Source organism: Lissotriton helveticus, chromosome 1_1, assembly GCF_964261635.1.
Source record: "Lissotriton helveticus chromosome 1_1, aLisHel1.1, whole genome shotgun sequence".
NCBI lineage: Eukaryota > Metazoa > Chordata > Amphibia > Caudata > Salamandridae > Lissotriton > Lissotriton helveticus.
In genome coordinates this window covers 346,933,291-346,949,189 of record NC_136057.1, presented here as the reverse complement: position 1 = coordinate 346,949,189, position 15,899 = coordinate 346,933,291, and the positions used below count along the sequence as shown (strand labels likewise).

At 47.8% G+C, this 15,899-nt stretch overlaps 1 protein-coding gene and 1 long non-coding RNA gene across 8 annotated transcripts in view; one reads left to right on the top strand and one right to left on the bottom strand.

Annotated features, from left to right (window-relative positions):
* ETV6 (ETS variant transcription factor 6) overlaps positions 1 to 12,988 on the bottom strand; it is a 299,142-nt gene extending 286,154 nt beyond the window's left edge. For both annotated transcript variants that reach the window (XM_078673411.1, XM_078673418.1), the window contains exon 1: positions 12,411 to 12,988. In XM_078673411.1, coding sequence (XP_078529537.1) covers positions 12,411 to 12,446 — 36 coding nt within the window. In that variant the 5' untranslated portion in view covers positions 12,447 to 12,988. The remainder of the gene's footprint in view (positions 1 to 12,410) is intronic.
* Positions 1 to 15,899, top strand: part of LOC144807864 (uncharacterized) — a 544,498-nt gene that overhangs the window by 504,997 nt on the left and 23,602 nt on the right. The gene's annotated exons all lie outside the window — the stretch shown is intronic.

Sequence of the window (15,899 nt, the reverse complement as noted above, 5' to 3'; positions counted from 1 at the left end):
AAGGTCGGGGCAAGGTAAGTAAATCCTCCGGGACCCTGCCTGCCCCTCCCCGACATGTGTCCTTTTGGGAATCCACGTAGGATGTCACCATACAAGAGAAACATTGGGCAACACTTTATAGAGATGTCACTAGGTATAATCGCTCTATGGGCCCGAGAGAAGCACCTTGTAAGATTTGATACAATTGGCACATTTATCCCAAGAAACTACATACAATATTCCCTGATACCACCAATAAATGCTGGCGAGGCTTTGGTATGTTGGGATGTTTTTCGCCACAACTTGTGGGATTGCCTCTGCATTTGATCATTTTGGAAGGAGATTCTCTGCGGATTAGGGAGCTCTTGGGCTACCCGATCTCTGAGAGCCCAGAACATGTGCTGCTGGGCCTACGAGACCCTGCTTTTGAAACAACAAACCAAGGGTGATCACTCTATTATATGGCTCTGTGTGGGAGCTGCCAAGATGGCCCATGGCCCTCCTCTCTCTCAATTGTGTGTTAGGCTGTGGCCGACCCTAGCTTTGGAACGAATGACAGATATCGCCGCACGGGAGAGCTTTGACTATATTCGGGGTCCCGTTGTATGACATATTTTGGCGGGACTTCCTCTGTTCTACTGTCAGCCTCGACTGCGAGCACTCTACCTTTTGCAGAATTAACCGGTCCTAGCTCGCCCGCTCCACCCTGAAATACAGCAAGGTACTTTGTGGATGTGACCCTCCTTGCATGAGGACCTCTTTTGACCTCCACTTGTCTCCCGCCGACACGAGTAAGGCATTCTCCATCGGTAGCTGTTCGCTCTGGACATGCAGGTTCTTTTGTAATGGTTTTACCCACTTGGATAATTTATTATGATGACGTCTTTTAGTTTTTTCCTATTATGGGTACTGGGTAATATATGACTGAAAATGTGACGAATTGTAATGTGTTCAAATGCCTTTATATTCACACCGATCTGTGCCAGGGTTTCTGTATTGAGAATGCCATAACTTTTTGTAGGCTGCAGATGTACTTGGCCTATCCGATTGATTGGTGTCCTACAAGGCGTTGTTACTCTTGGAAAATTTCAATTAAATGATTTTGACATAAACCTAGGTAATTCTACTGCAACCCCTGGTCTATAAACGTAGGCCTTTCTACTGTAACTCCTGGTCTATAAACCAAGGCGACTCTACTGCACCTCCTGGTCTACAAATCTAGGCCACTCTGCTGCACCTCCTGGTCTACAAACCTAAGCCACTCTACTGCAACCCCCGGTCTATAAACCAAGGCAACTCTACTGCAAATCCTGCTCTATAAACCTAATCCATTCTACTGACTGCAGCTCCTGGTCTATAAACCGAAGCCATTCTTATTGCAACTCCTGGTCTATAAACGTAGACCATTCTGCTGCAACTCTTGGTCTATAAACCGAGGCCTTTCTACTGCAACTCCTGGTCTATAAACCAAGGCCCTTCTACTGCAACTCCTGGTCTATAAACCTAGGCCATTCTTACTGCACCTCCTGGTCTATAAACCTAGGCCTTTCTACTGCAACTCCCGGTCTATAAACCAAGGCGACTCTGCTGCACCTCCTGGTCTATAAACCTAGGCCTTTCTACTGCAACTACTGGTCTATAAACCTAGGCCATTCTGCTGCAACTCCTGGTCTATAAACCTAGGCCTTTCTACTGCAACTCCAGGTCTATAAACCTAGGCCACTGTACTGCAACTCCTGATCTATAAACCAAAGCCATTCTACTGACCACAACTCCTGGTCTATGAACCTAAGCCATTCTTACTGCAACTCCAGGTCTATAAATCTAGGCCACTCCGCTGCAGCTCCAGGTCTATAAACCTAGGCCATTCTACTGAAACTCCTGGTCTATAAACCTAGGTCATTCTGCTGCAACTCCTGGTCTATAAACCTAGGTCATTCTGCTGCAACTCCAGGTCTATAAACCTAGGCCATTCTTCTTCGACTCCTGATCTCTAAACCGAGGCCACTCTACTGCAACTCCTGATCTATAAAACTAGGCCATTCTACTTCGACTCCTGGTCTATAAACCTAGGCTATTCTTACTGCAACTCCTGGTCTACAAACCTAGGCCACTCTACTGCAATTCCCGGTCTATAAACCTAGGTCACTCTGCTGCACCTCCTGGTCTACAAACCTAGGCCACTCTACTGCAACTCCTGATCTATAAAACTAGGCCATTCAACTTCGACTCCTGGTCTATAAACCTAAGCTATTCTTACTGCCACTCCTGGTCTACAAACCTAGGCCACTCTACTCCAATTCCCGGTCTAAAACCTAGGCCACTCTGCTGCACCTCCTGGTCTACAAACCTAGGCCACTCTCTGCACCTCCTGGTCTACAAACCTAAGCCACTCTACTGCAACTCCCGGTCTATAAACCAAGGCAACTCTACTGCAAATCCTGCTCTATAAACCTAATCCATTCTACTGACTGCAGCTCCTGGTCTATAAACCTAAGCCATTCTTATTGCAACTCCTGGTCTATAAACGTAGACCATTCTGCTGCAACTCTTGGTCTATAAACCGAGGCCTTTCTACTGCAACTCCTGGTCTATAAACCAAGGCCGTTCTACTGCAACTCCTGGTCTATAAACCTAGGCCATTCTTACTGCACCTCCTGGTCTATAAACCTAGGCCTTTTTACTGCAACTCCTGGTCTATAATCCTAGGCCGTTTTACTGCAACTCCAGGTCTATAAACCTAGGCCACTCTACTGCAACTCCAGGTCTATAAACCTAGGTCACTCTACTGCAACTCCAGGTCTATAAACCTAGGCCACTCTACTGCAACTCCTGATCTATAAACCAAAGCCATTCTACTGGCCACAACTCCTGGTCTATAAACCTAAGCCATTCTTACTGCAACTCCAGGTCTATAAATCTAGGCCACTCCGCTGCAGCTCCAGATCTATAAACCTAGGCCATTCTACTGCAACTCCTGGTCTACAAACCTATGTCATTCTGCTGCAACTCCTGGTCTATAAACCTAGGTCATTCTGCTGCAACTACAGGTCTATAAACCCAGGCCATTCTACTTCGACTCCTGATCTCTAAACCTAGGCCACTCTACTGCAACTCCTGATCTATAAAACTAGGCCATTCTACTTCTGGTCTATAAACCTAAGCTATTCTTACTGCAACTCATAGTCTACAAACCTAGGCCACTCTACTGCAATTCCCGGTCTATAAACCTAGGCCACTCTGCTGCACCTCCTGGTCTACAAACCTAGGCCACTCTGCTGCACCTCCTGGTCTACAAACCTAAGCCACTCTACTGCAACTCCTGGTCTATAAACCAAGGCAACTCTACTGCAAATCCTGCTCTATAAACCTAATCCATTCTACTGACTGCAGCTCCTGGTCTAGAAACCTAAGCCATTCTTATTGCAACTCCTGGTCTATAAACATAGACCATTCTGCTACAACTCTTGGTCTATAAACCGAGGCCTTTCTACTGCAACTCCTGGACTATAAACCTAGGCCTTTCTAATGCAACTCATGGTCAATAAACCTGAGCCATTTTACTCACAGCAACCTCTGGTCTGTCAACCTAAGAAACTCTACTGCAACTCCTGGTCAATAAACCGAGGCAATTCTGCTGCTACTCCTGGTCTATAAACCCAAGCCATTCTACTCCGACTCCTGGTCTATAAACCTCATCTATTCTTACTGTAACTCTTGGTCTAGAAACCTAGGCCACTCTACTGCAGCTCCTGGTCCCTAACCCTAAGCCATTCTACTGCAACTCCTGGTCAATAAACCGAGGCCATTTTGCTGCAACTCCTGGTGTATAAACCTAGGCCATTCTGCTGCAACTCCTGGTCCATAAACAGAGGCACTTCTGCTGCAACTCCTGGTCTATAAACCGAGGCCTTTCTACTGCAACTCCTCGCCTATAAACCTAGGCCACTCTACTGCAACTCCTGGTCTATAAACCGAGGCCTTTCTACTGCAACTCCTCGCCTATAAACCTAGGCCACTCTACTGCAGCTCCTGGTCTCTAAACCTAAGCCATTCTTACTGCAACTCCGGGTCTATAAACCTAGGCCATTCTGCTACAACTCCCGGTCTATAAATCTTAGGCTAGTCTTACTGCAACTCCTGGTCTATAAACCTAGGCCATCCTTACTGCAACTTCGGGTCTATAAACTAAGGTCGCTCTGCTGCACCTCCTGGTATCTAAACCTAGGTCACTCAGCTGCACCTCCTGGTCTATAAACCTAGGTCACTCAGCTGCACCTCCTGGTCTATAAACCTAGGCCACTCTACTGCAAATCCTGGTCTATAAACCAAGGCCCGTCTACTGCAAATCCTGGTCTATAAACCAAGGCCCTTCTGCTTCAACTCCTGGTCTATAAACCTAGGCCACTACTGCAAATCCTGGTCTATAAACATAGGCCCGTCTGCTTAAACTCCTGGTCAATAAACCTAGGCCATTCTGCTTCAACTCCTGGTCTATAAACCTAGGCCATTCTACTTCGACTCCTGGTCTATAAACCTAATCTATTCTTACTGCAACTCCTGATCTACAAACCTAGGCCACTCTAAAGCAGCTCCTGGTCTCTAAACCTAGGCCTTTCTACTGCAACTCCTGGTCAATAAACCGAGGCCATTTTGCTGCACCTCCTGGTGTATAAACCCAGGCCATTCTGCTGCACCTCCTGGTGTATAAACCTAGGCCATTCTGCTGCAACTCCTGGTCTATAAACCGAGGCCATTCTGCTGCAACTCCTGGTCTATAAACCGAAGCACTTCTGCTGCAACTCCTGGTCTATAAACCGAGGCACTTCTGCTGCAACTCCTGCTCCATAAACCGAGGCACTTCTGCTGCAACTCCTGGTCTATAAACCGAGGCCATTCTGCTGCAACTCCTGGTCTATAAACCGAGGCCATTCTGCTGCAACTCCTGGTCTATAAACCGAGGCCATTCTGCTGCAACTCCTGGTCTATAAACCGAGGCCATTCTGCTGCAACTCCCGGCCTATACACCGAGACCTTTCTACTGCAACTCCTGGCCTATAAACCTAGGCCACTCCACTGCAGCTCCTGGTCTCTAAACCTAAGCCATTCTTACTGCAACTCCTGGTCTATAAACCTAGGCCATTCTGCTACAACTCCAGGTCTATAAATCTTAGGCTATTCTTACTGCAACTCCTGGTCTATAAACCTAGGCCATTCTTACTGCAGCTTCTGGTCTATAAACTAAGGTCGCTCTGCTGCACCTCCTGGTCCCTAAACCTAGGTCACTCAGCTGCACCTCCTGGTCTATAAACCTTGGTCACTCAGCTGCAAATCCTGGTCTTTAAACCTAGGCCATTCTGCTGCAACTCCTGGTCTATAAACAGAGGCACTTCTGCTGCAACTCCTGGTCTATAAACAGAGGCACTTCTGCTGCAACTCCTGGTCTATAAACAGAGGCCCTTCTGCTGCAACTCCTGGTCTATAAACAGAGGCCCTTCTGCTGCAACTCCGGGTCTATAAAGCGAGGCAATTCTGCTGCAACTCCTGGTCTATAAACCGAGGCCTTTCTACTGCAACTCCTGGTCTATAAACCTAGGCCATTCTTTTACAACTCCTGGTCTATAAACCTAGGCCATTCTGCTACAACTCCAGGTCTATAAGTCTTAGGCCATTCTTACTGCAACTCCTGGTCTATAAACCTAGGCCATTCATACTGCAACTTCTGGTCTATAAACCTAGGCCACTCTACTGCAAATCCTGGTCTATAAACCAAGGCAACTCTACTGCAAATCCTGGTCTATAAACCTAATCCATTCTACTGACTGCAGCTCCTGGTCTATAAACCTAAGCCATTCTTATTTCAACTCCTGGTCTATAAACGTAGACCATTCTGCTGCAACTCCTGGTCTACAAACCTAGGCCACTCTGCTGCACCTCCTGGTCTATAAACCTAGGCAACTCTACTGCAAATCCTGCTCTATAAACCTAATCTATTCTACTGACTGCTGCTCCTGGTCTATAAACCTAAGCCATTCTTATTGTAACTCCTGGTCTACAAACGTAGACCATTCTGCTGCAACTCTTGGTCTATAAACCGAGGCCTTTCTACTGCAACTCCTGGACTATAAACCTAGGTCTTTCTACTGCAACTTATGGTCAACAAACCGGAGCTATTTTACTCACTGCAACCTCTGGTCTATAAACCTAAGAAACTCTACTGCAACTCCTGGTCAATAAACCGAGGCCATTCTGCTGCTACTCCTAGTCTATAAACAGAGGCCATTCTGCTGCTACTCCTGGTCTATAAACCCAAGCCATTCTACTTCGACTCCTGGTCTATAAACCTAATCTATTCTTCTATTCTTACTGCAACTCCTGGTCTACAAACCTAGGCCACTCTACTGCAGCTCCTGGTCTCTAAACCTAAGCCATTCTACTGCAACTCCTGGTCAATAAACCGAGGTCATTTTGCTGCAACTCCTGGTGTATAAACTTAGGCCATTCTGCTGCAACTCCTGGTCTATAAACCGAGGCCATTCTGCTGCAACTCCTGGTCTATAAACCGAGGCCATTCTGCTGCAACTCCTGGTCTATAAACCGAGGCCATTCTGCTGCAACTCCTGGTCTATAAACCTAGGCCACTCTACTGCAAATATTGGTCTATAAACCTAGGCACTTCTGCTTCAACTCCTGGTCTATAAACCTAGGCATTCTGCTTCAACTCCTGGTCTATAAACCTAGGCCAGTCTACTGCAAATCCTGGTCTATAAATCAAGGCATTGTAAGAAGGCCGAAGGAGCATGGCGATCGAACTATGAGGAACCACTGAAGAAAGCCTATAGGTTGTGCGTTAAGGCTGATTATAAAGAAATCTATCTGGAGAAGAAATCCTACTTCGCCAGGAGGATTGATGAGGCCACTAATACCAGCAAGGAAATCTTTATGATTGTGAAGGAATTCACATCGCCTGTCTCCATTACACCCAAGTGCTCTTTCTCTGAACCCTGGGTCACCCAATTGGCAGGTTTTTTTGCCAATAAAATCCAGAGCATTCAGGCACCTTTTGCGCCGGTTGCACCTGTGGGAGCCTTCAATCTTGTGCCCCTGGCATCTCTGCCCGCCTTGGGGCGGCCTTCACTGTTTAGCTTCCCGCCTCTCTGGCCTAAAGCTTCGTTGGATTTTTTTATCCAAAATGAAATCGGGTTCCCCGCTGGACCCCTATCCCGCGAAGTTTTGAGCCAAAATTGCACATGTCATTAACCCCATCATTAACCCAATTTTAAATCGCTCTCTTGAGAAGGGTGTGGTGCCGCAGGCCTGGAAACAAGTGCTGGTTCTGCCCCTCTTGAAAAAGCCGACCCTCGACTCTAGCATCCATACGATATAGGCCTGTCTCCTTGCTCCCGGTCCTGGCGAAGGTCGTGGAAAAGCATGTACAGTCCGTTCTCTCTGATTTTGTGGAGACACGTGGTATCCTCCATCACACCCAGTCCGGGTTTCGGGCGAACATGAGCACAGAAACGGCACTGCTGGAGTTGTCGGAGGCCATCAAAGAGGTCCAGGATGGCGGAGGAAAAGCATTGCTGGTGTTATTAGATCTATCTGCGGCGTCCCCCACAACCGCCTCCTTGCAAGACTCTTGGAGATTGGGGTAGAGGGGACGGTGTTCAGATGGTTTGAGTCTTTTCTTTCTGACCGCCAACAGACAGTCTGGGCCCCTCCGTACTCAGCTGCAGTGCCGCCATTGGAGGTGGGAGTTCCCCAGGGGTCTATTTTGAGCCCCACTCTTTTCAACATTTATATGTCCCCCCTGGCGGTGCTGGCTGAATCCTATGGTGCCCGGATTGTCTCATACGCCGATGACACCCAGCTTCTTTTCACGTGTGATAAGAGCATGGACTTCAATGGAGAGCGTATTAAGAGTTGCTTGGAGGCTGTCTTTGCATGGTTCCAATTGAACCAGTTGACGCGCAACTCTGATAAATCGGAGGTTCTCTTCTTTGGATGTCCTCCAGTCCCCTGCTGGAAGTCCTGGTGGCCCGCAGCTATGTTTCCACCTTCCGCTGACACTTTGGTGGCCAAGAATCTTGGAGTGAAGATGGACACTTGTCTCACTTTTAAACCACAGATTCTGGGCCTGGTAGGACAGTGTTTCGGTCTTTTAAAAATGTTGAAAAAATGTCTTCCACTTCTATCCATTGCCCATAGGAGGACTACGGTTCAAGCCTTGATAGGCTCAAGGTTGGACTATGCAAATGTGCTACATTTGGGCCTTCCTGAATACCTCCTGTCGCGCTTACAGGTGGTGCAGAATTCTGCGGCACGAGCAATTTTTGGCCTGAGCCGGAGATCTGGCGCCGCTGGACTTCTGAAATCCCTCCATTGGTTGCCTATACGGAAACGCATTGCCTTCAAGGCTCTTACAATAGCTTTTAAGGCCCTGCATGGCACTGGCGCCTGCTACCTCAGGAATAGGATTAGCTTTCATTGCCCATCCAGAGCTTTACGCTCTGCATCATTGTCGTTGGCCACGGTCCCGGCAATTAAGCGTGCTCGCAGCGGAGGTCGCTCTTTTAAGCACCTTGCCCCCCGGGCTTGGAATGCACTGCCGTTGTCAATAAGGCAGGCTGATAACTTGTTGTCATTCAGAAAAGATCTTAAAACTTGGCTGTTTGGCCCATAATTCCACCCACTTCCTTGCTCTGTGCCTTGCTGGGTCTGATAGCGCCGGGACACTCTGTTTGAGTAGCTGAGCGCTCTACAAAACTCGGGATAACATAACATAACATAACAAAGGCCCTTCTGCTTCAACTCCTGATCTATAAACCTAGGCACTTCTGCTTCAACTCCTGGTCCATAAATCTAGGTACTCACTGCAAATCCTGGTCTATAAGCCTAGGCCCTTCTGATTCAACTCCTGGTCTATAAACCTAGGCCACTGTACTGCAATTATTGTGTTATCAATCCAAACTCCCCTACCAAAAGGCCCGATTTACCAATCCAGGCCATTTTACATGATCTACCAGCTACAACACTCAAACTAAACAGTTAGGCGGTAACATGCAAGCTAAAGCTTATCAGTGCAGTACATAACCATATGACTATGGCTCTGCCACAAGAGGAAGAACTGAACTGTACTGCAATAATTGAAGCCCAATTGCCATTACTGGCCTCAGAGTTCTTTCGTACTGTGCGGATGCCCAAAGAACACGATACTGCCGTCATGGACTACTTACGCCAATCTGCTCAAATATCACTTAGAAGACTTAACCCAACTGCAGTACCCCACCCTAGGCAGACATGAACAGCTCAGGGTTCAAACACTTGCACCACAGCCATCCTAAGCAAGAACTGCTCCTACTCACAACACCAGACTACTAACTCCAGCGAAACAGCCATTCATACACAACACCCTATCTTACTGCACACCACCCATGCTGGGATTGGCGGGTGTTGGCCTCAGCGCACAGGCTTGGACTTTTTGCCCAGTTCTGCTCTCTGGGGCCTGATCGCCTACTACCTGAGCGTCAGGTACTGTCAGACACTGCCATGGGCGGTCTGAGCATCTTAAGAAGGCACGGCAGACACTCAGTTCCTACTGCAGGAGCCAGAACGAGCAGGGCCTACAGAGGTAAAACACAGGAGAAAACAACAGACAACCGTTCAGATTCCAACCCCTTCTGGGCAAGGCTGGTTCGCACCTTCACCCCTGGCCACTCCTGCCTGCTGAGCACCGTTTCCTCCTCAGAAGCACGTGTTCTGGAAAGTCCGGAATATGAGCCGCGCCAGGCCGGGGAAGGTGTGTTTTTATGACATGGGCTGGGCGAGAGGCGAAGAGCTCGCTCCTTCTCCGAGACTCCCTGAAGAGGAACTGAGGGCAAGTGCGGGTTCCCTCTGTGCCACTCCCACCACGTGGCACCCGGGCAGCCTGCAATACTTCATTAATACTGTTTAGCGAGCGAGTAAACATTATAAAGCACTAACACAAACTGTCGCCTATACCCACATCCAGATTCAATATCTGCAGCGCTTGATCAAAACTGTGTGATCCTCGGCAAGTGACTTTTTTTTCATGTCTCCTTGTTCGCTTATCTGTCAAATCTTAGCGTCCTTACAGATATACTGGTATTGGAATATATGTATTATTTAATACTGATGGCAAGCCTGTTTTAATAAGCATTCTGAGGTTTCGAGCTGAGGGAACAAGACCACAAAGTAACAATAACCAACAGTGATGGAAAGGTGATCCTACCTCACAGACTAGCATGTGACTATGTGAACTGCGTGTGACTGGATTCATTTATTTGTACAGCACGGGTGGGAACTGATTCTAATCAAGTTGTTTCTTATTTCAGCAAGTGACTTTTGCACCAAACACGTACAATTCATGACGTATTTTATGGAAACCCGATAATTCCTAACTCACAACAAACCAGAGAAATGAAACTGCAACTTTTATGAAAAGAAAGCCATAACATTCAGACCACCCCCGAGCTCGAGGCGCGTCTAGCGCTGCACAAAACACCCTCTTTACACATTAACATGGATACATTGATAACATGGATACATTGAAAGCTCGTAATCTGAGGACACGGAAAGATATCCCCTGTGCGACGGCGATAGCAGAATGATATACATCATCACCCTGTCTGCAAACATTAGAATGCCGATGGCTGACCACAGCGGAGCCATAACAAACAGACTGGTAGGCCAGTGTTGGTAAACAAAGTTATGCTGTCAGAGCCACAGGGTCACTCTCTTGAGCCCTCCTCTCAAGAATTCCTCCTCCTCTCCTCCTCACTCTCTCCTCCCCCGGTTCAATCATGGATGGATCAGATGAATCTACTTAACAATAAACCCATCATTGTCGACAGCGCAAAATCCCTTGGTGTCATACTCGACAAAAAACTAAATCTAATCTCCCACATCAATTCCATTGCTAAGTCTGCTCGATACCAATTGCGCCTTCTTTGGGGAATTCGTCGCTTTTTCCTGGAGCAGGACCTTAAAACCCTGGTGCAATCACTGGTCCTCTCCAGACTGGACTACTGCATTTCTCTTCTTACTGGCCTCCCCAAATCCCACTTGTCCCCCCTCAGATCTGTTCTCCATTCAGCAGCTCGTTTCATTTATGGGGCCAAAAGAAGCGACCACATCACACCGATGTGATCCACCCTCTGCTGGCTTCCCATCAAGGCTAGAGCTATCTACAAGACTGCCTGTATCACCCACAAAGCATTGCACTCTTCCTCTCCACGCTACCTGGCGAACAAGCTGAAACTCTCTAGACCTTCACGTAATGCGGAAAATCTACTGCTTGAACCTCCCACTTTCAAGAAGGAAAGATCGATGGCCCAATCCTTTTCAGGCAACGCAGTGAGAATATGGAACTCACTTCCGCCTCAAAGTTCTCCTCCTCCAAAGACACTTCCAAAGTTAATTCATTCCCTCTCTATTATCTGAAGGAAGACCTCCCATCACTGAAAACTCTATTCTCCATGACTATGGAAGTGCCTTCCCAGTGTGTTCGTGTGGTTGGAGTGTATGCCATTTATTGCAGTATTAACCTTGTTTCTGTGTTTGGTTCTCTTTTGTAACATGCACACGCCACTTTTCTCTTGTAACACACTGTTTGCTACCTTTCACATTTTGTTTGCTTTTGATACTTGCACAAGTGCCACCATTGCCTACGTAACGTTTGTTCTTGTGCCTCTGTGTCTAGCATATTTTACAGTATATTACCTCTAAATGTACTTTGTTTTTCTCTTGTAACCTGCACACTTGTCACTCTTTCCTCATGTATTGCACTGTTTGCTACCTCATGTATTGTTTGCTCACAATTGTCACTTTTACCTCATGTAACTTATCGTCTGCTTTTGTAATTTGTTAATTTGTAATGTTTCTGTTCCTATTGTGAAGAGCTCTGACGCCTTCGGGTAAAGTCCGCGCTATATAAAAACGCATAAATAAATAAAATAAAAAATTGAGCCCAAAGCCGAGGGCTTCCTGCCCAAAACGAATTTCTAAAATAGAACACTGCCTCTTCTTCACTAAACACATCACAACTCGTCTTCTGTTCCTGTTAGGGCCATTTTCCCCTAGAAAGAGTTGTAAAAAGTTGACGGGCAAATTGCACGTTTTTTCTAAAGTGAGCGTAATTTACAGATGATCAATAAAAGACCTGCATACCCCCTGTAGATGTGAGGGGTTTGGAATCTTACGTGGAGGCGGCAGGATTCGAGAGAAAATACAAGGAGGAACACACCTGCAAGGCTGCAGTAAAGACCCAATGCTTTCGTTTCTGTCACATGCTCTGCATAACATCATATCCACAGATTACAAAATGCAAACTTTCCCCTGCTAGCCTTTTTGGGGGCTGCGCATCACTTTTTTCCCCACACACCAGGGGATTAAAACAAGGAGGAAGTTACCTTGATGCAAAACTGGGTAGCAGCCGCCTCAGACATGTCTCACGCAGAAATCAGGAAGTTGTCGCGCTTTCTTGCACTTTCCTCCCCCTGGACCCTTAGGTCAGGGGCATCCCGGGGCGACAGAAGTTGTCTCAGGAGCATCCATGGTCCCCCACCAGAGCAGGCCCCCTTTTCCTGGAGGGGAGCAAGCCTGCAGTGTTTGGGAAAGGGAGGGGGACGTCAGGCTGGTGTCTGCTCGTCTGCTCCGAGAGTGTGTGTGGTAATGTTTTTTTTGTTTTCCTTCCTGGAAGAGAGAAACTGAAAGGCGGCTCTGAGGCAGGCAGCAGCCCCCTTGGCTCATTGATCGGGGGTGAGTTTCAGTTCTCAGGCTGACGCCGATTCCCAGCATCGGGCTCTGCCTTTTAAAGGGGCCGGGCTGCGCAGCCGCCACCAGGAAGCCGGGGCTCGGGTTACGCGGGCAGAGGCAGGAACTGGGAAATGGAGGCAGGCAGGGGAGGAGGAGGAGCGGGAAATGGAGGGCAGGAGGGAGGGGGAGCGACTACCGGGAAGGGGGAAGGGCCTGGCGAGGGAGGGAGGGTGGGAAGGAGCGGCACCCGGGAGGGGGAAGTGCAGGAAACCCAGAGAGAGGGAGGGGCGGAAGTAGAGGGAAACGAAGGCGCGAGGGGCCGCGTGGCCCCTGTGTGGCCGGAAGGAAAGGGAAGGCGTACAGGCGCGCGGATGGCACATTTGACACCCCTTACGCCGGGCACTAGTGTCTTTATTACCTGTTATTTTTCAAATTTTTAAATAAAATACATGCAAAAAACGCGTATCCAGTGTCTGTTTATAGGATATTAGAATGACTCATTAATGGTCATTTAAAAATATCCCTTAGCGGAAGTGTACACTGGCAGGTACTCGTATGATAAAGAGGGGGTGGGATGGGATCATTATATTAATGGCAAGCATGGTGAACAGACATTCATATAAAAGAAAAAAAACAAGGAAACCCAGACACAGAAGCAGGAAGCAAGGATGCTGCAGGGGACAGGAAAGGGACGGGAAAATGGAATGACCAATGGGGTCCGAGAAATGGGAAGTGAAAAGGAAAAAGAGACAAAGGCAAAAGCAGTAATAATTATAATCACAGCACAAATTAAAATTATATGTGATAATTATAACAACAACAGTATTAATACCATTAATAATATTATAATTGATTATTATTATTATTATTATAGTTATACACATCTACTGAGTAATAAAGACTGAAAATGAAAAAGGAAAATTAGAAAGCTTGGGAGGAGGTGTGGCGCCGCGGCCAGGGCGACTGACGCTGGAATCTGGGGACCACGGTTCGATCCCCGGCTCCGGCGGCAGTTTAGCCCAGCACCATGCAACTCTGGGCAATAGCTTGCTTAATCTTCCCGACGGCCCCCAGCGCCTAGAGACCCTTACGGGTGATTGTGCGCTTACAAATGTGGACTTTACTTTACTCTTAGAAATAATATTATCCACGATGATAATGATGATTTAGCATAAAAAATATTGGCCAATAGGAAAACAGTATGAAAATAGGAAAAGGAGGACATGTACATAAATGAGACCTAGTAATGTTATGAATATTCTTATTATTATTATCATCAATAATGCACGTCCACATGGTATCAGAGACGACAGTTATACATATTTCAAATAAATACAAATAATAACATTATTAACTATAATAATAATAATGTAGCATAAACATGAGTGTTGACCAATAGGAAAATAGTATGAAAATGAAAGTGCTAGGAGGACATGTACAAACAGAGGACCGAGTAATATTATTATTATTATTCATGCTAATTTTATACTGAAGAGAAAACTGTTTAGTTGCAAATGATCAGGGCAATAGAAAAAAGGAAATGCAAACACAGGAAACCTGGGGCCTGATGTACGTATTTTTGTGTTTACGATGACCTAATAGCAAGTTTTTGCGAGTCGCTATTAGGTAATTGCAAACAGTGATGTACAACTGTGTGTTTCACACATTTAGCAATTCCTAGTTGGTTGCTTCTTACCGGATTTCATTGCCACACGGAATACCAGAGACTGCTGTCCCAGCCTGACTGCCTTTCTCCTCGCCCTTCACCTTTCGCGACACCCGCTGCGCGGGTGCCGCTCAGTTGCTCCCTGGGCCGGTTCCTCGCTGGTGCGAGCGGCTCTGCAGTCGGCAGAGAGCACACGCGCTCCCAGCAGAGGACAGGTCGGGTGAGTGTTTGTTTGTGCCACCAGCGCGTTGAGCCTACCGGGGGACTGCGAGGACCAGCAGCCTCAGCTCTACACAGCTGGTGCCTCTTCCCCCGGCGGCCACGCCCCCAGCCTCCAGCAAACTTAAACGCTGCATCTACCGGCTGTGTTGGGTGCTTCTTACCGGATTTCATTGCCACACGGAATACCAGAGACTGCTGTCCCAGCCTGACTGCCTTTCTCCTCGCCCTTCACCTTTCGCGACACCCGCTGCGCGGGTGCCGCTCAGTTGCTCCCTGGGCCGGTTCCTCGCTGGTGCGAGCGGCTCTGCAGTCGGCAGAGAGCACACGCGCTCCCAGCAGAGGACAGGTCGGGTGAGTGTTTGTTTGTGCCACCAGCGCGTTGAGCCTACCGGGGGACTGCGAGGACCAGCAGCCTCAGCTCTACACAGCTGGTGCCTCTTCCCCCGGCGGCCACGCCCCCAGCCTCCTCGTATTTTACTGACTTGGATACTCCCGCAACGCGGGACGCACGCGGGACGCAGGCCGGGGCGAAGAACGGGCAAAGAGCGGGCCGTTTGAGGCCGTTCGAGTACGTAAGAGTCCGGTCCGGACCCCGTCTCTTCGCCGCCTCACCGAGGCCACTGAAATAATACTAAAATGAGTGCAAGGGAAACCAGGAGTAAAACATCTTCTCTAGCTGCGGCCGGAGCTGTCAAAGGCCCTATCGACACCTACTTTGCCAAAGCAGGTTCTCTCCTGATTGAAGAAATCGAGGTCCTCGAGCGAAGACTATCCCAAGAAATCGACTGGGTAAGGAGATCCTCAATGGGCCCGATGGCCCAAGCTAGAACCCCCGAAGATAGACCTTGTGTACCTATTAGCAATAGCATTGACCAGATAACCTGTCTACTACCAAGTCCCACAACTAATAACCCAGAGTTCACCATGGAGGCTCCGAGTGACCTTGAGGATATGAGCCTTATGGCCTTACCCAACATCCAAACCACTCAACCGACCCCAATAGAGATCATTGTCGCAGCTAATGCCATAGAACCTAACAAAGATAGCAATAGGGGGACTAGAGAAGGGGCCATACCAAAAAAAAGGAAGCAGGGTACACTAAACATAGATGATGATAAGATCAAATCACCCACACCCAAAAAATCTAGAGGTAAAGGGGGGAAGGGGGCCACCTCTGCGCCTACGCCAGAAAGATCAGCAATGCCAACCTCTCCTAGCACTGTCAACCAAACTACATTACCACAGTCCACTAACA